General features: G+C 28.0%; 5 protein-coding genes across 5 annotated transcripts; 4 read left to right on the top strand and 1 right to left on the bottom strand.

The window, feature by feature from the left end:
* Positions 1 to 1,928: 1,928 nt before the first annotated feature.
* Positions 1,929 to 3,361, bottom strand: OCT59_009819 (uncharacterized protein; the record flags this gene model as incomplete). The annotated part of the gene is made up of 4 exons (XM_066132628.1): positions 1,929 to 2,153; positions 2,216 to 2,614; positions 2,684 to 2,920; positions 2,990 to 3,361. The coding sequence occupies 4 exons, from the start codon at positions 3,359 to 3,361 to the stop codon at positions 1,929 to 1,931; spliced, it is 1,233 nt and encodes a 410-aa protein (XP_066000253.1).
* Positions 3,362 to 6,010: 2,649 nt separating this feature from the next.
* Positions 6,011 to 7,444, top strand: OCT59_009818 (uncharacterized protein; the record flags this gene model as incomplete). Its single annotated transcript, XM_066132627.1, has 5 exons — positions 6,011 to 6,128; positions 6,210 to 6,382; positions 6,440 to 6,610; positions 6,673 to 7,041; positions 7,118 to 7,444. 5 exons carry the CDS (start codon positions 6,011 to 6,013, stop codon positions 7,442 to 7,444), a joined length of 1,158 nt encoding a protein of 385 aa, XP_066000252.1.
* Positions 7,445 to 12,780: 5,336 nt separating this feature from the next.
* Positions 12,781 to 13,360, top strand: OCT59_009817 (uncharacterized protein; the record flags this gene model as incomplete). Its single annotated transcript, XM_025310480.2, has 2 exons — positions 12,781 to 12,819; positions 12,896 to 13,360. 2 exons carry the CDS (start codon positions 12,781 to 12,783, stop codon positions 13,358 to 13,360), a joined length of 504 nt encoding a protein of 167 aa, XP_025181973.2.
* Positions 13,361 to 17,390: 4,030 nt separating this feature from the next.
* Positions 17,391 to 18,452, top strand: OCT59_009816 (uncharacterized protein; the record flags this gene model as incomplete). The annotated part of the gene is made up of 1 exon (XM_066132626.1): positions 17,391 to 18,452. One exon carries the CDS (start codon positions 17,391 to 17,393, stop codon positions 18,450 to 18,452), a length of 1,062 nt encoding a protein of 353 aa, XP_066000251.1.
* Positions 18,453 to 18,506: 54 nt separating this feature from the next.
* On the top strand, positions 18,507 to 19,769 carry OCT59_009815 (uncharacterized protein; the record flags this gene model as incomplete). Its single annotated transcript, XM_025310481.2, has 1 exon — positions 18,507 to 19,769. The coding sequence occupies one exon, from the start codon at positions 18,507 to 18,509 to the stop codon at positions 19,767 to 19,769; it is 1,263 nt and encodes a 420-aa protein (XP_025181974.2).
* Between the last annotated feature and the right edge of the window lie 5,840 nt (positions 19,770 to 25,609).

Raw genomic sequence — 25,609 nt, 5'->3', positions numbered from 1 at the left:
AATTTACGAAACTGTAAACCTGCGTAATATTACGGTTGAAATATTTCGAAAATTTACGAGATTGTAAACTGCATATGCAGTAGAACGTATACAAGGGGCATGTGATACTATTGAATAATCAAAAATAATATAAACACCTTTTCTTTTATATAAACACCTTTTTTTTTAAGTTTGGGAAAGCAAATTTATTTTTATTTACGAATTTTTATTATTTACAATTTTTATGTTAAAAATTAAAGTAAATTCTAATTTTTATTATAACTTAATAAAAAAAATACACATTTGATACTTGTTCGCTACTATTTTATAAAATAGTACCCAGGCTGTACGGCGTGGACGTCAGTATCAGTCACAGCCCAAAAAAAACGTGAGTCTCCAGCCAATATTTGGTACGGACTGGGCCTAGCTACTTACTTAATAAATAATAAAAAAATAAAAATAATTATCTTCTTCTACGATACGTAGGTAAGTTTCTCCTTGCCCTACGATCGTCACGCGTGACTAAAATTGATCAAATTTATCAAATTTAAAACATGAACGTAAATATTAATTATAAATTTTATTATAGTATAATTACCCGGCCTCTCCCAAAATCTCGTTCTAAATTCGCGATAATATCTTGCGCCGGTACGCGTCCACAGCCGCCGCCCAGGGTTACCATTACGATAAAGGACATAGTTCTAAATATCAAAATCAGTTTGAATATTCGGTAAATACATTTAATTTATATGAATGTAATGTTATTTATTTACTTACATGGTAATCCCTGACGAGGTTCCTCCACTTTTGGCTGCACTGTTGCCCGGAAACCCTCGTTCGAAATATTCTATTTATTCTGATTCAATTAAATGGATTGGTTAATTTGAATTTAAATTCTTTCTTAAAGAAATTATAGATATTAGTCATATGAACCTATTGGCAACAGAGTCCCAAAAATCTTGGCGGCTTCTACCATTAATATTGTGGTAGGCGCGGTTTCTGTCTCGGCGTATGTCAACAAGTTCGTCCATCATAGCCCAGTTCCAATGGACGTTATAGTGGGAACGACGACGTGTGTGGCGAGGCATTATTAGTAATTTGATTTTGGGATGAGTAAAAATTTGAAAGAAAGTCGTAAAATGTCACTTTAAATAAAATTTGAACAATACTTCTTTGGTTTGATTTTATTTCTCGTTTTAATTAAAATTTAATTTATTAGACTTTTCATCATTAAACATATTAATTAAATCTCATGCGGATATGGATTATCTAAATATAAATATCATGATTCTAAATATAAATATAAATCACTTAATTTATTTTAATTTTTTTTTAAAAAAAAAATCTTAGTTTGATTTCAATTAAAAATAATTAAAAATCATGTACATGATTTCAATTAAAAATAATTAAAAATCATATACATGTTTTGGTTATTTAAATATAAATATCAATATATTATATTTAAAAATAAACCAATTTATTATTAGCACATTCTATTGAATTTTAAAAAAATCAATTTTTTTTTTTAAAAAAAAAATCATCAATATATCATATTTAAAAATAAAACAATTATATTCTGATTAAATATTTTGCGTACATTTCTTAAAAAAATCATAAAAAAAAATCTTGTACGTCGTACATGCAATTACTAAATATCATCCACTTGTGATAAATAAAAAATTACGCAACACAAATTCAACACAAACTCAACACAAATTTAACAAATTTAACGAAATTTGGCCAAAATTAATAATTTTTTACCAGAATTATCAACACAAATTGAACACAAATTGAACACAAATTTCAGTCACGATTTATTTATGTCACACCCGTGTTGTTAATAATTAAATAAATAAATCTGCATTTTATTTATGATATGGGAAACGTGACCATAAATTCTTTAAGGATATAATTTTATTAAAATAAATCAAAACTCCTATATCAAGTGACTAAAAAATATATTTATTTACGAAATATTCATTTTGTTTATCAAATCGGGGTACTATGTGAACGACACCATGTATAGACTCTATAGCTACAAAGTTATATAATTCTATCAATTTTAAGTGAGGACATCCATATAAATATGGGTTCCTTTTAGATTTAAAATCGTACCATTGAATTAATGCGAGATTTAGCGGTGGGTCTGTTAATACTTCTGCTAACAATAAGGCCTATAAATAATAAATATTTATTAATACTTTATAATAAATTATTACATAAATTGGAAAAATACCTGTCCATAACAAAGTCCTTTGTCTGATATATAATCATTTGATTCTTCAGAATCCATTGAAATAGCTATGTCGCTAAACCATACTTTATTATGATACCTGTTTGTGGCACGCATTATGGCACCATTTTCCAGTGTTACCGATCCGTATATGTTTATTCGGGTTTCACCAATAATTGTGAACCCATCGAGTAAATCTAGATATGAATCCAGACAACTTATAAATCTAGCAAAACCGGTCTGCATTTTATTGTCTACGGAATCTTTTTTTTCATTAAAAAATGTATTTGCATCTTGTAAAGAGAAATCAAAGAGTCTTGCAGAAAATTTACAAGTGCGAGGTGTTTTTGCCGGATTCACTGAATGTTGAGACATTCTAATAGATATTGCTTGACGTTTTATCTATTAATTTAATTTCCATCTTAAGTTATATAATAAATATATACAATAAATAAATTTCCAAATACTTACAGTTCGTAAAAGCTGAGGTTCGACATCTTTTTTATTGCTAATTCGGTAGGGTATTTTAACGAAATATTTGTGGAGACTTTCGTAAGTTTCTGTGGTATAGCCATTTATTGCGCCATAAGATCGTATTGAGTCAATAATGTGATAAACCCATGAATGCAATTTAGGCAACTTCAAATTGGAAGGAGAAACAAATTTAAAAGCCTTGACAAACATCCGCGCCCATCTATGTATTGCATCCTAAAATTTAAATGTTAATTTAATTTATTTAATTTAAATTTTCGATTTTACTAAAATTTTAATACATACATTAAATTTCTCCAAGTCACTTTCACTAAATTCTTCATATCTACTTAAAATATACATTTCATTCCAATATTCGTACAATTTCACAAGATCATCATTATTTACAAAATTATCTACTTCGTTATTATTTTCATCATATAAATTATCAATAACAAATATCATGACTTTCATCAAACTTCGATATTCATTAACAGTTAATCTTGCAATTGACTGCAGTCCATTGGAAAAAATTTTAATGGCGGGAAAACGTGGAATTGCTGCTAGACGGCGAGCTACTTCTTCAACTAATTTATTACCATTAACATGTTGCAATTTTAAGATATCGCACGTGAAGATAATTTGATAACGAAATAAACCCAAATCTAAATGATGCATTCTGTCAGGAACAGTAGCCAAGTAGATATTTATATTCCTTGATAATATAAATATTTATAATTAATATATATATATGTTATTATAATTATTTCTACTTTTGCATACTTACGGCAAATCCCAAAAAAAATTAGGTACAGATTCTATGCAAACAGATTATTGTGTATCATTTTCAAAATATTTACGCATTTCATCATGAGTTCTTAGTATTACATCATTAACCGATAAGTTTATATTTGCAAGATTGTCCCTTTTAATTAAACAGGAGTGACATGGAAGGCTTGAATTGGAGGATTTATAAACTAAACAAAAACTTGCGGCTTCTGGCCAATCTGCAATAATAGTTGAAACTCTAGGATAAAACCAGGTATTTTCATTATTTATAAAAAGGTCTATACCATCTTTTAATAAAATAATTGGTTCTAGTAAATGACGTAAAGATTTATGAAAGGTATCACGAACCAGATCTTTATTTGCAGCTTCTAAAATTGGTAAATATCCCAAAAGTTGCTTTGCATCCTGTTTATTACGACGCCATATTGGGATATTGCCTAATGAAATATATATTGGATGCAATTGACTTTTTCCTAATGTATCTGTAGTTGTTGCATCTGAATATAAAATAATTGATAATAATTTGGAACCAGTAGGTAAGGATTCTTGCGTAGTTTTCCACCATTTTCCAGTGTTTTGTTCACTGTAAATACTTTCTCTATTATACTATAAAATAATATAAATAAATTAAAATAAATATTATTTAAATTATTGAATTAACTAATATTTACTATTTACCTCATAGTTTTCGTAAGATAGCGCAAAATTTTGTGTTATGTCAGGAACAGTTAAGATATTTTTGATGCACTGTATTAAGTTTTGATAATAAAGAAAATAATCTTTATCCTTATGTTTTGTTATAAGAACTTTACTAAATTCTAAATTAGAAAACTTCATATTATTCATAAATGCTCGTCCCTGTTCAATATTTTTTGGTAATGGTGATTCTGTAAGATTTGAATGTTTATTAAAAAAACGTATTATTTCATTACCACCTTTATTGTTTATTTTATATTTCGTTACTAATAACATTAGATCTTTATAAGCATCATTAGGAAATTCTGTGCAAGTTTTGGTATTGAGATTTTTGGGTTCTTCAAAAATTTCAGGCTCTTCAGATGAATCTAATATATTTTCAAAGTTACTATCTTCAAGGCTCATCTCTGATATTGCACTTCCAATACTGTCAAATGACATATTTTGTACATTATTATCATCATCCACCTAAAATTATAAACCAAAATGAGTTAGTATAATTTGAGCTTTTTCTTTAAAAAGAATAATCTGGAATAACATAATTACCTCAACTTTATCATTTTCATATTCACTACTTAGATTACTTCTTGTATCCATTTCACTGCTATATTTTTCACTATCATTATTATCATCATCATCTTCTACTTCTACTTCTACATTTTTTAAGCATTTTTGGGCGTGTTGAGTATATGCAAAGCGTTGACTGAATATTCGCATACAAAGGGGGCATTTGAAACTCATGTTACTAAATTAACGCGTCAAATTTGATGAAAAGTATCAATTCACTATTTAATTTATATGAGATTATGTGTGCTAATAAAATTATATTGCAAATTCATTGTAAAAATTTAATGAATTAATTGAATGGATTACAATTGATTGAGTTATTTGAATAGACACGACTACGCAAATTTACGCATTAATGAATGGAACTGGCTGTAAGAATCTGGTGGCTAATATCACGGAATCATTCGCAATTTTACGCATTATAGCAAAATTTAAAATATGCGAAACACTCAGCAATTTTGCTGTCGGGAACTTGCCGAGTTCGTGGGTTGGCAAATCTAAAAATAAATGTAACAAGTCTATGATGTACCATATAAATATTGTTTATTATTTTATTTACTATTTCAATTTGCCGGCAACCTGCCAAGTGAATCTGACAGCAAAAGTGCTGAGTGTTTCGCATATTTTGAATTTGCTGTAACGGGCTGTAAGAATTCGGATGGCTTATTCAATCGGCTAATCATCTGATAATCAGCCGCAAATTTATTGGCTTAACACGGCAAATCACTTTTACAATAATGGACGGATGATCAGCCACAAATTTATACGATAATCAGGTTATAAGCGCTCAAGATCACTATCAATCTGATCAGCCAAATGAGTTCACTGGCTGCAACTTTTTTTTTCCATGCATAAAAGCCCCTCATCGTGTAACATGTTATTTTTTTATAAATTGGATTTGATTAATATTTCGATTGTACTATGTGCTTTTACGAGAGTTTTTTTTTAAAGTTCTCTTATGAAAGTGTTACAATATTTTTTCGTAATATCACGATGCAAAATTTTTGCATTAGTACATTCATTTTTCGTAATATTTCGCATTAGTTCATCCATTTTTTGCAATATTTTGCAAGTTTTTTTTCTTTTTTAGTATAGAATGGCGGAAATTACCTTATGACAGCTTGCCTCCTTTTTCTGAATTTCTGATTCATGTATTTCCCCCTTTTTCCTCATCCTTTTTGAATTTTCTAGTTCACCTTTTTCTCATATATTTCCTCTTTTTTCTCATATATTTCCTCCTTTTTCTCATATTTTCGTTTCAAATTTATTATCATAATGGCTACAAAGCGTGGCGAGAAACGAAGAATTGACGATAATGAAAGATTTTCAAAACGTAGTACTGAGGGTAGCGAAGCTGAGAAGCGAGTGAGAATATCCGATGATAGTGTTGATGGTATATATGACATAATATGTATCATATTCTTTATAAAAGAAATTATATAATATATAGTTAAATTATATTTTATTGTTAAAGTTAATAAAAAAACAATAGAAAAACTATTAAGAACCAATTCGCAGATAATTTCTAAGCTTGAAGTTCTTATCACCGGACAAAAAAATCTCGAAACCCGTCTCTCGAGCATAGAAAAAAAGCTCAACGATAATAACAAAAATAATAATAATACAATAGATCCAGAGTATGTAAAGGTAATAAAGATGAATATTATTTAATGTAAACCTGAAATGCTAACCTCGTTTGATTAGGAGCTCGTTAAGAAGGTGTCGAAAATTTTATTTGAAAATTTTGTTTATCCTTCGCAAGACGAGTACAAACTCGCTACCGAAAAATATTTAAAAGACGAAAATCCGGAATTTATGCGCCAGTTCAAAAAAAATCAATGGATTATTTTTTTCGAAAAAAAAATTGCCCCGACTGTAAGTTAAAGCAATTATGAATTTTATTAAATTTCATACTAACATTTTTTTTTAATAGTTAGTACAACAACATAGAAGCATACGAGGGACGTTCGACGTCTAGAGTTAAAGACGTTATGTATTCTGTTTTCGAAGCGACTGGGCATAAATTACCGTCTATTAACACTCAGGCTAGTCCGTCAAAGATTCAGGAATGGAAGAGTAAGGCGGAGGTGAAAAGATGTTACAACAACCTATTTAAAAAGGTTAAAGATGGGCAACCTACGACATATATGTCGCTGATAATTGATAAGTTGCGAAAAGAAAATAAAAATCCCTCAAAAACACAAATAGCGTATGCGATTAGCATATGTGAAACGTACTTAAATCCTAATAATCAAAACATTCAAATGAGCGAAAGTATAATGAAGTCGAAGATAATCAACAACTTAGTAAGTTTTTAATTTACAATTTGCAAAATGTGAATTATTTGAATTACAGTTTATTTATTTATTTATTGATTTTTAGCAAAAGTTGGAAAATAGGGATAAATTTACACATTCGGATGATGATTCTCATGATGGTAATGATGTAGACGATGGTGGTGATAGAGCAGCTGACGATAGAGCAGGTGCGGCTGATGATGGTGTGACTAATGATGGTAGGCCTAACGATGGTGCGGCTAACGATGATGCGGCCAACGATGGTGCGGCCAACGATGGTGCGGCCAACGATGGTGCGGCCAATGATGGCATAGCTGACGATGATATACTTTCTATTGACTCTTATAACACGGAGGAGGAAGGTCGGTATGTAAATAGTTTATTAGAGAATTATGGGTTGCATAAAAAATAAATATTATTTTTTATATATATCACACGTAATAGCATTTTTTTTACCATAATTAATATAGTTTTAATAAATAAAATGGTTATTAATTCTTAACAACACAGGTGTGACATAAATAAATCGTGGCTGAAATTTGTGTTCAATTTGTGTTCAATTTGTGTTGATAATTCTGGTAAAAATTTGTTAATTTTGGCCAAATTTCGTTAAATTTGTTAAATTTGTGTTGAATTTGTGTTGATAATTTTTAATTTATCACGAGGGGATAATATTTAGTAATTGTGCATATACAATTTCTGTGATTTTTTAAAATGCGGATTTCCGTAATTTTACGATATCGTATTTTCTGGCCAATCAAATTAGGCTGATCCTTGCATGTGATTTAATCATTTAATCATTTAATCATGCACGCGTTTTTGTCTTATTTATTTTTGTTTCTTATTTCTTTATTCTTTTGTTCAATATTTTTAATTTTTTTGTCTCTTCTTTCTATTATTTCTTTAATTATATACAATATATTTACATATATTTCATAATTTATTGCTTTGCAGGTATAGAAATATTTGTTTATTAATACTAATTATTTTCATTTTTTTTTACCTCTTTGTTATTTTGTATCGTAATACTAACAATAATATCCATGTTTCCTTTATTCCTTTTTACTTGTACTTTAATACTAACGATACTAACAATACTAACAACATGTTTATTTTTTCCTTTCTCTTTATTTCTTTATTCTTTTGTTCAATTACTTTGCAGGTATAGAAATATTTATTTATTAATACTAATTATTTTAATATTAACGCGTTTTTTTTTTACCTCTTTGTTACTTTATGTCGTAATACTAACAATACTATCTACGTTTTCTTTATTTCTTTTTACTTGTACTTTAATACTAACGATAATATCCATGTTTCTTTTACTCCTTTTACTGTTTCTTTAACTCTTTTTACCTTAATACTAACAATAATAACAATATTTCTTTTATCTTTATATCTAATACTAACGTTACTATAGCTGTTTCTCTTCTTTTTACGTCTAATAATATTGTTACTCTACTCTTTCTTTTTTTTACTTTTATGTATTCTGTATATATTAATAAATACTTGTAATTTTTTATGATTATATCTAATAAAACATACATTATATAAACTTATAGTACAGAAAATGAAGTATTATTTATCGAAATATTTTGAAATATTACGAAATATTAAGTTGTGTAAAATCACAGAATATTACGAATCGTCAAATTATGGAACATTACGCATCATAGAATTTCGAAATATTTTAAAAAGTTGCGAAGTATTACGCAGTAAAATTACAGAATATTACGAATCGTAAAATTACGAAGCCTTGCATACAGTAATATTTCGAAATATTTTAAAAAGTTACAAAATATTACGCTTACGCAAACTTGCGGCGGGTCTGAAAACTTACGAAATATTATGTAAAATTACGAAATATTGCGAACCGCAAAATTACGGAATATTACAAATCGTAAAATTACGAAGCTTTGCATATCGTAATATTTCGAAATATTTTAAAAAGTTACAAAATATTACGCTTACGCAAACTTGCAGCGGGTCTGGAAGCTTACGAAATATTATGATGTGTAAACTTGCGCAACTTTTCGCACTATATAATTTCCTGATGGTTATTTTGTAATTAGATTATTTACAAATTATTTAAAAGAACTAAAAAAAGAAAAAGACAAATGAAAAGTTTCTTTTATTTACAAATACAATAATTTGTTTCAATTTATATTATATTAAATATATCTGATATATATTAATAAATTAATATTACAATTAATATTATACTGACTATTATATGATACTTTTACAAAACTAATAATGAGTATCTTATGATAGTTTGTATTAAAGCTCTGAACAGTTCAGTTCGGTTCTATTTTTCAGTTCTTTTCTGATTAGTCAGAATCTGTTTTGTGCAATAACTTGCCATCTAGTGATCATAGAAACCTGATCAATAGCTCGTTGGAATCATCTCATTGAGACGGTTCGAATGGTACCAAAATTATCTTTCTAGCATCGATAGATGGCGAGTTATTTTTTGAAAAATTGGCAAATTAACTTGCCATCTATCGATACTAGAAAGATGATTTTGGAACCATTCGAACCGTCTTGATGAGACGATTCCAATGAGCTATTGATTGGATTGCTGGATGGTGAGTTATTACACAAAATGGATTCTGACCAATTAAAAAAGAACTGAAAAATGGAACTGAACCATTCGGAGCTTTAGTTTGTATATAATGTATTGTGATATTATTGTAGTATTAATTTTATAATATATTTAGAAAATATTTTAGGCATCTAATTATAATAGAATATATTTTTAGGTTAAAGAATTTGAATAGCATTTTGTATAACAAAAAAATATACAAAATATTTGTTTATAATTTTTTTTTTCTGCAGCACATTTGCAGTTTTATTAAAGTAAAAAAAAACAAATTAGAAGAAACTATATATAAAATAAAGTTTTAATAACATCTACTCTAATATAATTAAATTACAAACTACTCGTCATACATATAGTACCTCATGTATGTATTGTTAAATAATCGTTTAACTCCATAGGTAGACTTCATTTAGAAACAGGTCATTTTAGCTATAAGGCCCTATCTTTAACGTCAGGTAATTACAGAATCTAAAATTTGTTTATAATTAATAATTTATAAATAAATAATTATATATAAATAAATAGATTCTATAAAAATCTTTTAATATCCTTTAATACTGATAAGAAAAATTCTTTAAGGATTTTTATTAATTATAGAATTTTTAGAATCCTTAAAAATTTGCATCCTAAAAAATTACTAATAAATTATATTTAAAAATGGATAAACAAAAAATGAAAAATCAAATAAATTGAAAATAGCATTTAAAATCTCATTTTTTGCTCTAAGTAAACTTGCAAAGTAGATCAAAATACTATAATATATATATTTAAAATTTGTATATACAGTTGCCACTAGTTATAACGAACCTGTTTGTACCAAAAACTTGTTATATTGAACCAAGTTTTACAGAACTGATTTTTTTATAATTAATTGCACTGGATCAGTGTTGGAATTGGACATTGTCCAATTTCCAATAGTGGACTATTGGACTTTGGACCTAATGGAGATATCCAGTCCAATTCCAATTCAAATGGACTATGTTCTCATAAATTTGGCCGAATTAAATTTTATATACCATAATTCTGGCCAATTTTATAATGCCAGCTAAAATTAATTTTAATTCTTTACAATTAAAAAAGCATACGTGTACATAAATTTGTGCTGTAAATTAACTATAATTGGTTAAAAGGATGACCAATCAATTGAAAAATATAAAAAAAAAAATTTTTTTATTTAATCTCTTTTTGCGATCATCTTCAAAATAAAACAAAGAAAAGATAAGAGTACTCATTTCTAATTTTAATTATCATAATATTATGGGCTGTCGACCACATTTTTAATACCATATGTTATAGTTTTGCACGTAGCAAAAAAGGCAAATAAAAGCAACAAATATGCAGTATGTCGAGCTTGTATTAGTATTATTGGAAAAGATGAAGCATATAAGTTAAAGTTTACAAATACTAAAAAAGAATGTGCACGTCATATTAAAAACTGTCCAAATTTTGCGCAGAAATATAGTTCACAACAAATAGCAAAACTTCTTGATGATGCAGTAAAAGATGGTGCGAAGAGTAAACCATTTAAAAAAAGATGTCGTACAGAATCATCTGATGATGGATTATCTGATGATGATGACAATGATAATCCAATACTTGAAGAAGAAACATTAAATTTGGATGAGATTACACTGGATAATTATATATTCCGTCCATTAACAATTATTCAAGAACAGAAACTTGAACAACTTTTATTGGATGTAACTGTTTCATGTGGCTTTGCATTCCGATGGACTGAAGATCCTGCAGTTAAAAGTTTATTTCATTGGTTAAATCCAATGATTGCATTGCCTTCTCGAAAAGTATTATCAGGACGTATTTTAAAAGATGCAACTGATGAAGTTTCAACAAAATTACTTGATAATGCTAAAAATGATTTGTTTGGTGTAACCCTCGCTTTTGATGGGTGGAAAAATGTGGCACGACAACATATTTTTGGAAAGCAATCAATTGCGGCGGTAATAGAGGTACTGCCAATGAGATTATTCGAATTACACAACAACTTTTTGCAGAATTGAATCAAGAAAATATAAGAGTTAATGGGCTAGTTACAGATTCAGCATCAGAAAATGCTTCTGCATGGTGTGTATTTTCAGTTTTTTATTGTTTAATTTTAATTATATTTAATTATTAAATTTATAAATGTATTATTAATAGGAAACAACTTTAATTACTTTATCGTGATAAACTATTTTTACCCTGTTTTGCTTATCAAATGAATCTATGTGTTGGTGATATATTTAAAGAATCAAATTCTCTTACAAAAGTTGGTGAGCAAGCTGTTGCAATTGCTAGTTTTTTTAACCATGCAAAAGTATGGATTGGAAAATTATGAGAAGAGTAAGCAGTAATGTATAAAAATAAATATTATGCATTAATTGTACCTAATGATACTCGTTGGAATTCCCAATATTATTGTTTTGCAAGTTTATTGTAATCAAAATCTGCATTAAAAGTAAGTCTTGATTTTTTTTAATAAAATTTATATTATTCTATTACTAAAAAAATTAAAATTGTTAGAATTTAGCAACAAAAATTGAAGAACAAGAAAGTGATGATCTTTATGATTTTTCAAACGAATATCTTAACTGCATTTCTGATAATAATTGGTGGAAAAAGCTTAAAGAATTGGAAACATTAGTACTTCCCTATTGTGCTGCACTTAATCAACTTCAACGACATAATTCACAACTTCATGATGTTCTCCATTACTTTGGCAATTTAGTTATAGTTTTGCATTCATTAGATAATAATAATCTTAAAAACAAGCTTTTAAAAAAACTTGAAAAAAGGTGGAGTGATTGGGAGCAACCTCTTTTATTATTGGCATTTTTACTTCATCCAGGATATCGTATTGATAAATTTAATCCTGAAATTGAAACTTTGTCTTTTCCACATCTTGGTAAATGGGTTACTTATTACTATTGTATTTGGTTTAATGAAGATCCGACTGTAATATTAGTTGAATTAGAGGCTTATCGACAAAAAAATATCCCTATAATGATGCAACTTCATGACAATTTAATAATAATGTTTTAGAATTTTGGAATTATGTTCATGGTTATTCTAAAGAACTTTATCGTGTTGCTGAACGTATTTTTTCAATTGCAGTAACTACAGCATCTCTTGAAAGACTTTTTTTCACAATGGGATGGTTACACTCAAAGCGGCGAAATCGTTTAGCAGTAAGTATTTTTATTAGTAATTTAATTATAATAAATATAATTATATCATTTATTAATATTTTTTTAAATTATTTAGCATGAGAAGGTTTTAGGAATGACTCAGTTACATGCTTCAATGCAACAAAAACTTAAACAAAAAAAAATTGATGAAAATGCATTAAAGTTTCAAAGTACAGGTGTTGCACTTCCAGTAAATGAAAATGAAGATCCAAATGCATCAGATGATCTGAACGTGTCAGATGATGAATCATCAAGTGAATTTATTGAAACAGATGCTAATGTTCAAACTGAAAGTAATTGGAGAAGTGTAGTGTCAAGATGGATTAATATGTTAGAAGATGAATCAAATGAAAAATATGATAATGATAATGAAAGTGATAGTAATGATGATGATGAAGAACTTGAAATTAATGTTACAAATATATCAAATTTGCCTCATCCTGCTAGAGATCAAAATTCTAAATGGAAACTTCAAGATATTTTTATTGAAAGTTTAGGGGAACCCAATTATTTGTCAGCTTTTATTTTAGGTAACAATTAAAAAAATTTTAGATATCAATAAAAATGCTAAGTATAATTGATGAATTCAATAAAAAATTTTAATAAATATCAATAAAAAATGATTTGCAATTATAACTTTTATAATTATTTATATACTTGCTAAAATTACATATAAAACTTATAGCTGTTGGACAAGGTCTATAGTCCAATAGTCCAAATTTTAATGGAATTGGAATGGACTAAGTCCAATATTCCAATAGTCCAATAGTCCAAAAGTCCAATAGTCCAAAAGGCCAACACTGCACTGAATATAATAAAATCACATAATAAATTACTATATACCGCATCTGAACTTATTTTAGCCAACCCAAGTATATCAGTTACATATTTAGTATACCAAACTATTACGTGACTTTAATTAGTAATATAAAAGAATGGACTACTGGAAAAATTATTTCTGCTAGTATCAGATAAAATTTTCATTTGAATAGCTGGTAAATACTTAAAAAATTGATGAACACATAAATTTTAAATAAAATATAATGTTATCTGTTATAGTAAGTCATGTACTTTAAATATTACAGTATATGCTGCTATAATTTAATTGGATAAAATTCATATACCGAACAGTTCGGTATATGATATGAATATCATATATCGAATTCACCATATACTGAACCAAAATGCTTGGAATGGCAGGTTCGTTATATTCAGTGGTGACTGTATATATAGCAAAAAGTTTATTTAAAATTTTTTTTTTCAAAATCATATGATTTACTTCTACTTTAAATATCCTTTTAAACAAGAGTCCATCATTCATGGGGAGCTGTGAAATTCATAGCATTCTGTTCATTTTAGTCTATACACTCAGTAATTTCGGCATAATTTCAGCAGGTTCAGTTTAGGACCATTCCTGAAACTGAAACTCTGCCGAAAGTCAAGATTCAGGCCGAAATTGTCTGGCCAGCACTATACATTTTGGCTCGCATTATGAATTTTGTAATGTTTGCTAGCATTTTGCTGATCAATGATAACTATGAACCGGCCAATATTTTACCGATTGTAATTAATATATGGGTTTGTCACATGATTGCCGATCAATGTTGCATTTTTTTTTAACATTTTTTTAATTCTTTATTTAAAAATTATGATTTAATAATATAGGGAGTACTAAGTTATTTTTAATTCCATTATTACCTATTTATATAATATCATAACTACATATAATTTAAACCAACTAAATTATTTACTTAAAAAATTATTTTGTAATTTCTTTTAGTTAGTAAGTTATACTAAGTTATTTATTATTGCTTTATTTATATAATATTTACATAATTTAAATTAACTAAATTTTTTATTTAAAAAATTATTTAATAATATAGGGAGTAATACTTATCAGGCATTTACTAATTGGTGATTTATGTTAGTACAACCAGTTACTAAGTTGTATAAAAAATACCTATTACGTAAGCCTGATAAAACAGTTACTCGGCACAACGTGACCTAATAACTGCGGCACTGTCGTGCCTTACATGTACTGTATTTGCAATAAGAATATGATCAGTAAAATTTACTGAGCTGCGCTCAGTAAATCTCACCAATCATATTGCTTATTGCAAATACAACAGTTACTCGGCACTTCGTGCCGAGTAACTATTAATTATTTATTAATTCTATTATTACTTATTTATATAACATTTACATATAATTTAAATTAGCTAAATTCTTTATTTAAAAAATTTATCTAATAATATAAAATTTAAACTAACTTCTTTATTTAATAGATTGTATAAAGTTATAAGTTATTTATTATTGCTTATTTATATAATATTTACATGTAATTTAACTAAATTCTTTGTTTAAAAAATTATTTATTTATTATTTAATTCTATTATTATTTTATTTATATAATACTTACACATGACTAATTAAATTCTTTATTTGAAAATTATTTTGTAATTTCTTTTTGCTGGTAAGTTATAAGTTATTTATTATTACTTTATTTATATAATATTTACATATAATTTAAACTAACTAAATTCTTTATTAAAAAAAATATTTAATAATATATATAGGGAGTAAGTTATTTATTTCTATTATTACTTTTATTATATAATATTTACATATAGTTTAAACTAACTAAAATTAACTATAATAAAAAATGTTATTTTAACGTTTTTTAACATTTTTTATAATGAAAAAATGTTATTTGACGTTATTTCAACGTCTTTTAACATTTTTTATAATGAAAAAATGTTATTTGACGTTATTTCAACGTTTTTAACATTTTTTATAATGAAAAAATGTTATTTGACGTTATTTCAACGTTTTTTAACATTTTTTATAATGAAAAAATGTTATTTGACGTTATTTTAACGTTTTTTAACATTTTTTATAATAAAAAAATGTATTTGACGTTATTTAACATTTTTTATAATAAAAAAATGTTATTTGACGTTATTTCAACGTTTTTAACATTTTTTATAATGAAAAAATGTTATTTGACGTTATTTCAACGTTTTTTAACATTTTTTATAATAAAAAGATGTCATTTGACGTTATTTTAACGTCTTTTAACATTTTTTATAATAAAAAGATGTCATTTGACGTTATTTTAACGTCTTTTAACATTTTTTATAATAAAAAGATGTCATTTGACGTTATTTTAACGTTTTTTAACATTTTTTATAATAAAAAATGTTATTTGACGTTATTTCAACATCTTTTAACATTTTTTATAATGAAAAAATGTTATTTGACGTTATTTCAACATCTTTTAACATTTTTTATAATGAAAAAATGTTATTTGACGTTATTTCAACATCTTTTAACATTTTTTATAATGAAAAAATGTTATTTGACGTTATTTCAACGTTTTTATAATAAAAAAATGTCATTTGACGTTATTTAACGTTATTTTGACATTTTTTATAATAAAAAAATGTCATTTGACATTATTTAACGTTATTTTGACATTTTTTATAATAAAAAAATGTCATTTGACGTTATTTAACATTATTTTAACATTTTTTTTAAATTAACCATAATAAAAAACGTTATTTTGATGTTTTTTAACATTTTCTTAAATTAACTATAATAAAAAACGTTATTTTTTTTTAAATTAACTATAATAAAAAAATGTCACTTGACGTTTTTTCAATTAATTATAATAAAAAAATGCTTTGCATTTAATTACTAAGAAAAAACTTTTGGCATTTTTTATTAAATTACAATTTATTTAGAGTGTAAAGAAAATGCTCCTGCATTTTCTTTTTTAATAACTTAACTTCAGGTTAACAAGTCAATCGGTCAATCTGATGGGTCCCTGAATTGACTTGACCTATTCAGAATACTATTTATTATCTGTTTGTTTAATTTTTATTTAAACAATAAAGGGTAAAAAAAGGTAGAAATGAAAAAAAATTTTTTTTTTTCCAATAATTCGGAAAAAGCATGATGATCATTTGTTATTTTCGAAAATTTTTTGTTGAATGAAGATCAAAAGAATTAAAAATTTTATCAAAAACTATTATTTGATGGCTTAATTTAACGTGCAGCAAAGGTGGCACAGATAAGCCTAATTCATGATTTTACTCTAATGATTCCATTATCAATTTTTTGTTTTTCCTCCTACAGTATACATATATAATATATATATATATATATATATTATATAATATACTGTACATATACATATATATTATATATTATACATTATACAATATACATAAAACATTAAAGTAAAAAAATTACGCCCATATTAGGAAAATGACAAGGGAACCTCTGCCGATCATTTTTTATTGAAAATTACCCAAAAATTCGGGTAAAATTTGACAAATATAGCAATTAAAGTTGCCGATTTGTGATCATCAAAATTAAATTCTAAATCAGGCCAGACAATTTTTGCATAAATATCTTAGTGGTGTCAAATAAAACTGAAATTCTAACCAAATTCTTTTTAGAACTCTTTCCGCTCTCGTGCAGTGCCAAATTTTCTGAAAAATTCAAAATATATTTTTTTACAAAAGCTACGTGTTACAGTTTGTGTGTTTTAGTTTCTAACAATAAGTATGTCCCACCCTGCAAACCATACTAGGTCTCAGACTAACAAACAACAGGTGGACGTACCCAGTACTGTACTTTCTGGAGCAAACGAAGGAGTTCTGCCTCCCGTTCCTAACAAACCTTCTCGCCAAGAGCTAGGCAAACGCAACTTTAACGAAGTTAACAACCCTGTTGACCGTTCTGGTGAAGCTGCCAACGGTTCACGAAAAGAACAGCGTAATAGAAATAAAAATATCATTAATACCCCACTGAATAATAGTTCGTCTTCCACTATTTCCTTTGGGGCTCTCTCTTTTGAAACCATAACAAACGAAAGCCAATCGGATATTATGAATGAAAAACAAACAAATCCTGGCCAATCGGATGGCCTTACGACAGGACAACAACAAACGGCGTTACTACCAAATCTGTCAGCTGCAGATGCTACGCCCAATTTGCCCGAAAAAGAAATGATCGACGTCGATCAAGCTTCTGAAGGTTCTACCGAAAATGAAATCTTGTACTACGCCTCACAACAACAATTGATGTCGCTCGTCATTGGTGTAAAATTGTCAAACGAGGTTGACGCTCAAACAGCTAATAAGTTCTTAAGAAATACTAGGGACTACTTGATTTCAGATCCAGGAATTGGCCCTGGGATTACCCAGGTTTCAAAAATCTTACCAGAATTACAAAAAGTGGCTCCTGAGGAAAAATCACGTGATATAGATAATGCCACCCAAGATAAAGATAAACAAAGAAAGAAAAAAGATGTTTTAGGATACCGTTTAATCATTAATGTACTTTCTCGTAAAGTATATGAAGAAGTCATGGCAATGGACTTTCACCTTGGAAACGATACACTCACATTTACCTCTTACCAAAATATCCGAACTCAAAGAAAACAAGCTAATGAAGGAACCAGAAACCGTACAGTTCAGATATACAATGCTTCGTTAGAAATAACTACTTCAATCTTAAAACCGTTTTTACGGCGTTATGGAGAACTCAAAGAAAATGGTGTGTATGCAGCCAGACGAAACCCATACCAGCCGAACAAACAAACCTTTTATGCGACATATAAGTAATCTACTTGTGCTGACGCTTTCTATGGACAACCGATCTTATGGGTATATAATGAAATGCTCTACGTAACTCCAATGGAATTGAGCAAAGACAAAAGAGAAGAACGACAAGCTTTCTGCGCAAAATTAAATGGGTTACCACCTAACGCGAACGCTAGGGAATACCAAAGTTTTATCGAAGAATTCAATGTGCTTGAGTTTAGGATACCTAGAAACACTAGGACAAATAGAACACAGCTTTATGCATATGTTTATTTTAAGGACGAAGAAAGCATGCAAAGGGGAACCGATCGAGTAATTGTTAGACGAAACAAACAACATGAGTGGACACCACCAGATGTAAAATCTTGTTTCAATTGTGGATTTACGTCCCACCTTATAAGTGAATGCAATTATAAACCACCAAGGAAGAAGCCAATAAATAAAAGAGAATACTTAAATTCTATTAGACAATATCAACCAGGATATCATAGGAGACAAACACAAGATAATGTCCGTCCAGGATCATATGCAGACGCGTTACGTACTAGACCAAATAATGCAAGATACGATAGGGGACGCTATAGTAGTGAGGGATTCAGACAAGATAATCCGTATAGAAATCGGAATCGACCTTGGAACCGGAATAATATATATAAACGAGCTGAAGAATCCCAAAATTATGGAGATGACGAAAAAGAATTATATGAATGGGGAGACGAAGAATACGACCCTGAAAACATACAGCGTTCTAAGGACAGGGCTAATACTCTCTCCAGACCAAGAAGTATGAAAAATAGGAATTCATCAAATTTAGACAAGATTAATAATAACGAATCAGAAATTCAAGAAATTAAAGGTGATTTGGCTGTGTTACAAGATATGGTAAAAAATTTAGCTAGGTCTTTGGAACAAACGACGACCCAAATCAGCCAATATATGCAAACAACTAACATATCCAAAGGGAAGGATAAAGTGATCGATAAGAATAATAATGACGACATGATATTGGATAACGCCAATACAAAACAACAACATGCGCCTAAAAGGAGAATGGTTTCTTTCAACACCAATGAAAATAATAAACGACCACAAAACGAGGATACTTCAGATTCAGATTCAAATGATAACCGACAAAATAACATGGCTTTATTGACTGCTCAACTAAAGGATTTACATAACGGAATGGCAGCTATAACTCAAGGATTGACCAACATCAATAACAGAATCACAAAAGTAGACAACAATAAACAAATTCTAAACAAATCAGCTGATGGGGCAGCCGATTTGTCAACAACAACGACTACCAACAATAATTTTAATGATGGACAATCAACATAACAATAACAATTTAAATATTTCTAATACATCATCTCCCCCTTATAACGATACAAGGAAAAATAAAAAAGTTAATAATAGCAAACATATAAGAAACTATAAAAAAAGAAAAAGAAAAAGGAAAAAAAATGAACTTGATAACAGTATGATAATTGATACTAACATTATTCATTTTTTTAAGGTTGCGACATTGAACATAAGGCAACTAAACGATATTAAGGTTCAAAATTTGGCAGATTATTTGGAAAAAAATGACATAGATATTTTGAGTATTACCGAAACTAGAATTACTAACAAAAAATTAAAATTCATCACACAAAACAAATTTATGAATCATCAAGTTTTTGGAACAGTGGGTGTGGATTTTAATGGATCAGGAACCTTAATCATTATGAAAAAGGAATTAGCTAAGCATATTAGTAAAATGGATAGGTACAAAGGACGAATTTTAAAAATAGAGCTTACTTTTTCAGAACAACAAAAGTTGGCGATTATATCAGTATACAACAAAAGTGGAGATAGAGGGAAAGTTTGTGTAGAAACAAGAATTGATATCAATAAAAACATTATGAAAATGATCAAAGATAGTAAACAGAAAAATCAACAAATAATCTTAATGGGCGATTTTAATTTACAGTATAAAAAATATCTTAAGCAAAAGAATAGTAATAGAACTAGAGTTTCAGAACAATTAAAGATATTTGAACTTTTGGAAAATATGGAATTATATGACGTTTGTAAAGAAGTGCTCAATATTGATGATTTAGCGTTAACGAAAAATCATGTGACTCATATAACGAAAAAAATGGGCTCAAGAATCGACTATATCTGGGTAACAAAGAAAATTTTTGAAGAAATAATTCAAGTAAACATAAAGGAATATGATAGCAAAAACGATACAGATCATAAAATAATTTCCTTCAAAGTGACTCGAAACACTGTGTTGCCATCGATCGTATATAACAAGAAAAAACAAAGAAAATCTGATAAGCGAATTAAATATTTTTATGATAGAATCGATGAAGAGATTAAAGATGCTATTAAAGTTAAAGCCAAACAGGAGCTTAACGAGAGGAAAAATAGAATGATAACTACAACAATAACCTTAGATGAGAAGATAAAGCTTTACGAGGATGTTATTAATGCAACTAAAAACTCAGAAATTGAAAAAAAAGAAATATATCTAACTAATGAAAAAGAAGATACAAGTGTTAAAGATTTAGAATTATACCGGATAGTAAGATTCTTTATTAGTTTAAGAAGAAAATTTAAAAAAAAGAAAGGAATAAAAAATGTTAAACAACATTGGAAGAAGAATATAAGTCACGTGGACAAAATATTAAAAAAATGGAATGTCGATGGCTTCTATTACTTGCGTTCATATAGGTTTGGAAATGTACAAATCAAAAAATACATTGCGAAACTGGATGAATTATATGAAATTTTTCAGCTAAAACTACAGGTTAAAGTATCGACGATGAAAGAAGATAAAATCAAACACGCCATTGAACAACGACAAAAAGATTTGGAAGACAATCAAAGGAGAATGATAGACAATGTTATGGATAGAGAATTTAAGAAAATTACTATTGATAGAGTACTTTCTACCAATTCAAAAGGCGAAGACATACTAATTGTGGATGAAGATAAAATCAAAGAAAAAGTCGCTGATCATTTTCAAAATTGCGCTGGATCTATAAGTATAGATAAAGAAATACCAGAAGATTGGAAAGAAGAATATAATCCTAGGACACAACCACATGTTCCATCATTTGCATACGATAAAGTTTTAGAAAAGATATCTATAGACGAAATATTGGAAGTAGCAAAAGACTTGCCTTCTGGAAAAGCTAGTGGACCTTCAGGTATAACGTACGAAGATATTAAACTAACAATTTTACCATTAAAAGATCATATACAGGAAATTTTCAATGATATTATGGATACAGAAGAAATACCGAAACAATGGTTAAAAGCTAACATATATCCTATTCCAAAGCCGAAACCTTGGGGATATGATCTTAATAATACTCGACCTATAACTCTTTTAGAAACTTTACGAAAAATGTTCATGAAGATTATAACTAATAGATTGTCCGACGCTATGGTTAAATACAACATACTTAGAGGACACCAATTTGCTGGATTGCCAAAGAAATCCACTTTCGAACCGCTTAGAATTATTAAAGAACTAATAGATTACGCTAACGAAGAAAATAAAGAATTATGGTTTTTTTTAGTAGATATGTCGAAAGCTTATGACAGAGTTAATATTTTTATGTTAAGAAAAGCGATGAAGAGGATTAAGATACCTGAAAAATTATGTAATATAATAATAGGAATGTTTCAAGGAAGGACCAATCAAGTTTTTACTCCTGCTGGATTGACTAAACCCTTTGAAATGAAAACTGGAATAGATCAAGGGGAAATAATTTCTCCACTACTATGGATTATATTTTACGACCCCCTTTTAGAAAGATTGAGAAAATCAAATTTGGGATTTAAGATTTCGGCAAAAGAACAATTGGATATATATGAAGGATTAACAAGAGAAAAACAACTCAGGTTTCCAGCATGTGGATATATGGATGATACAAGCTTCTTAACAGGAAACAAATTGGACATGGAAAAGATTTTAAAGATAGCTGATTCTTTTTATACGCTTAACGATATTAAAATAAACAAGAAAAAATCAGCACTTTTAATAAGATTTAAGAAACGAAAAAGGCTAAATAAAGAAATCAAGCTCAGTTTTGGAAACGAAGAAGTGGAAATTCAACCTGTCAAGCATAATGGCTCTGAAAGATTTCTAGGAGTATGGATTAATATGTACAATAAAAGTCAACATATACAGCAACAAGTCAAAAATGAAGTCATGTTAATTAATAAAGCATTTACAACAAAAAAAGGATTAACTGATAAAATGATGATATATCTTTTCAATTATTTGATTATACCAATAGTAGAATATCGAACACAACTTACAGTTATGGATGAAAGGATAATGGAGAAATTAATGTCACCTTTTAGAAAAGTTTTGAAGAACAAATTGAAAATGGCTTGTACAGCGCCTAATGCTATCTTGGAAACTAATTACATTTACAATTTAAACAGTTTTACTAATAATCAACTTCAGGCAAAAATAACTAATTTTGTTTTACAGATAAATGACAAGGGTATTCTTGGAGAAATAATGGATATTCGACTTACAAGTATACAAAATCTTTTGCTTTTAGAAAATAATCCTTTGTATACTATCGACAATAAGACGAGTCACGTGATTAAGAAGTTTTACAATGAAAGTTTTACAATGAGGAATATACTTCTAATGAGAGATAATGATTTTGATTTAGAAAAAGATGATGGAATTGTGGAAAGATTTAAAGTGGAAGGAGGACCTACAACTGTTAGATTATTAATTTCAGAAGATACTTACGTTAATAACTTTAAATTTTTACAAGATAACAATATTCGATATATAGATCAACTGCTTTCTCCTAGTAAACGATATCTCTTAACAATCAAAGAACTTGAAGATAAAAAATATGTCAAACTTAGTTTAAAAGGAAGATTATCAGCTAATATTAATAATTATGACCAAATTATAAAAGAACTAACGATGTCGCCGCACACATACAAATTAAAAAATCATATAATCAACCAAATTGATGGGATCGATAGAGTAGAAAATTTAAGAGGGACTGAATTAATACCGGTAATGGCTAATATGAAAAAAGACGTTCCAATCATTATAGAAGTCAACATCGGAGGAAATTTACAAGCAGTCTTTGGAAGAACTAGAAAAGTCTTACCTGGTGGTCATTTAATAGCAATGCATATGGTGCCAATAACAACAATAGAAGATAAAGATTTAATATTAGAAAAATGCCCAGGATGTAATGCAGCAACGTGGTTAGATGTTCCAGAAGTAATGTTTTCACATTTAGAACGAGTTAGGATCCCGTGTATAATTATGACCAATGTTAGAAATGCTAGTACTTTTTCAAGGAATAAATGGCAAAATGGTATTAATCAAGGTAATATTCTAGGGCAAGAAAGAACTATATTTCCAGGAATTAGTGGACAAGTAATTCAGGAGAACTTTATATACGATAGAATATTAAAACAACAACCATGGTTATACAAATCTACTTATAGCAAAATGTATGAGATAATATCAAAAGATAAAATATCCTTTATAGATGATATGATTAGTCAATTTTTAGAAGTAGGAGCTTATAGACCGATGACGAATAGATTGCAATTGTGTAAAAATAGATTGACAACTGCTAGAGGGGCGAAACTTAATATATATATCGATGGATCAGTCAAAAATAATAAAACAGAAAATATTGAAGCAATATTTGGATTAATGATTTACGATGAAGATAATAAATTATTAGATACAATAATGTCAACAGTGGAAAATTGGATTACAGTCAATAAAACAGAAGCTTTGGCACTTTTAGCAGCTTTATTAATTATACCAGAAAATAAGAAAGCTACGATTTATACAGATAGTCAAACAAATTACAACAATTTTATGGACATCAAACAAAGACCACATAGAAATAATTTAAGAGATATACTAAAATTTGGATCTAGTAATTATATTTGGGCTATTATTAAAGAAATAATTTCTAAAGAAAAACTGGATATAGAAGTAATTAAGATTAAAGCTCATGCAACAGATACATTACATAATATATTGGATATAGAAATCAAAGAAAGATATGTTGATATTCATAACGTTAATAAATTAGAAGTGTTGCCAACATGCAAAGAGTATAGATATGTGCTAAGATGGAATGAAACAATAGTGGAAACTAATATAAGAAGATTTATTAGATTAATTACGCGGATACAAGGGCTAGAAAAATTTTTTAACTTAAATAGAAATGATAAATACAGAATGTTGGAAATAGATTGGCACGTGACTTTTGAATACTTAAACGTTAATGAAGAATATGAAACGTATTTTAAAACAAATGCTCACTCTTCGAAGTGTAAAAGAATGAAGTACAAAGACTAATTGAAGAAATGTCGACAATAGAACAAATGAAAAAATCTTCTTATGACTTATATAAAGATAGATTATGTCCTTGTTGTAATAAGAAAGAAGAAAGTTTCGATCATGTGTGGACTTGCAGAAATAATAGAAAATATATTAAAGACCTAATAATGGAAACGATAGAAAAACTTATTGATTTATTAATACGAAATGGCGTCGATGTAGAAAAAATTGTCAAAGATGATTTGCTGAATCTTCCTACGTTTCAAAGAAAAAAGAATATTAATAACTTCTGTTTTATAGATATGATAAAAGGAATTTTTCCTTTAAGTCTTTTGAGAAAAATTTTATTTTTTGTAGGAGAAACAAAAGAAAAAATAGCTCGTACAATAAGTATAGAATTACTAAATTTTATTTTTGAAAAGGTTAATTCAGGAATTTGGAAGAAAAGGTGTGAAAAAATGAAACAAGTCGACAAATCTTTGGGTATCTTGAAAATGGACAAAAAGAAACCTGACTCTATCTTCGTAAAAGAAAAAGAAAAGGAGTTACAATTAAAAAGGAAATTGGGAAATTATCCATTATATGAGGGATTAATCAGCGTTAGGGAGCACATATTGTTTGGTAAAGAAATCCTGGGTTTTATGGGGTATGTGATCCGGGTGGTTAAATTCTATGTATATAATTCTTGTTCTTTCCGTTACCTTTAAAGGTACGGAGTTTAGTCCTTTTTAGTAATTTTAACTTAACTCAGTTGTCGTTGGTAGTCTTTTATGTATTTAATTTTCTACTAAGTCTAGTTATAAGGTTTGTAGTCCCATATAGTTTTACT

This window comes from Rhizophagus irregularis, chromosome 18, assembly GCF_026210795.1.
Source record: "Rhizophagus irregularis chromosome 18, complete sequence".
Classification (NCBI taxonomy): Eukaryota; Fungi; Glomeromycota; class Glomeromycetes; order Glomerales; family Glomeraceae; genus Rhizophagus; species Rhizophagus irregularis.
Note: the sequence above shows the minus strand (reverse complement) of the source record. Positions and strands in the feature narration are given on the sequence as shown.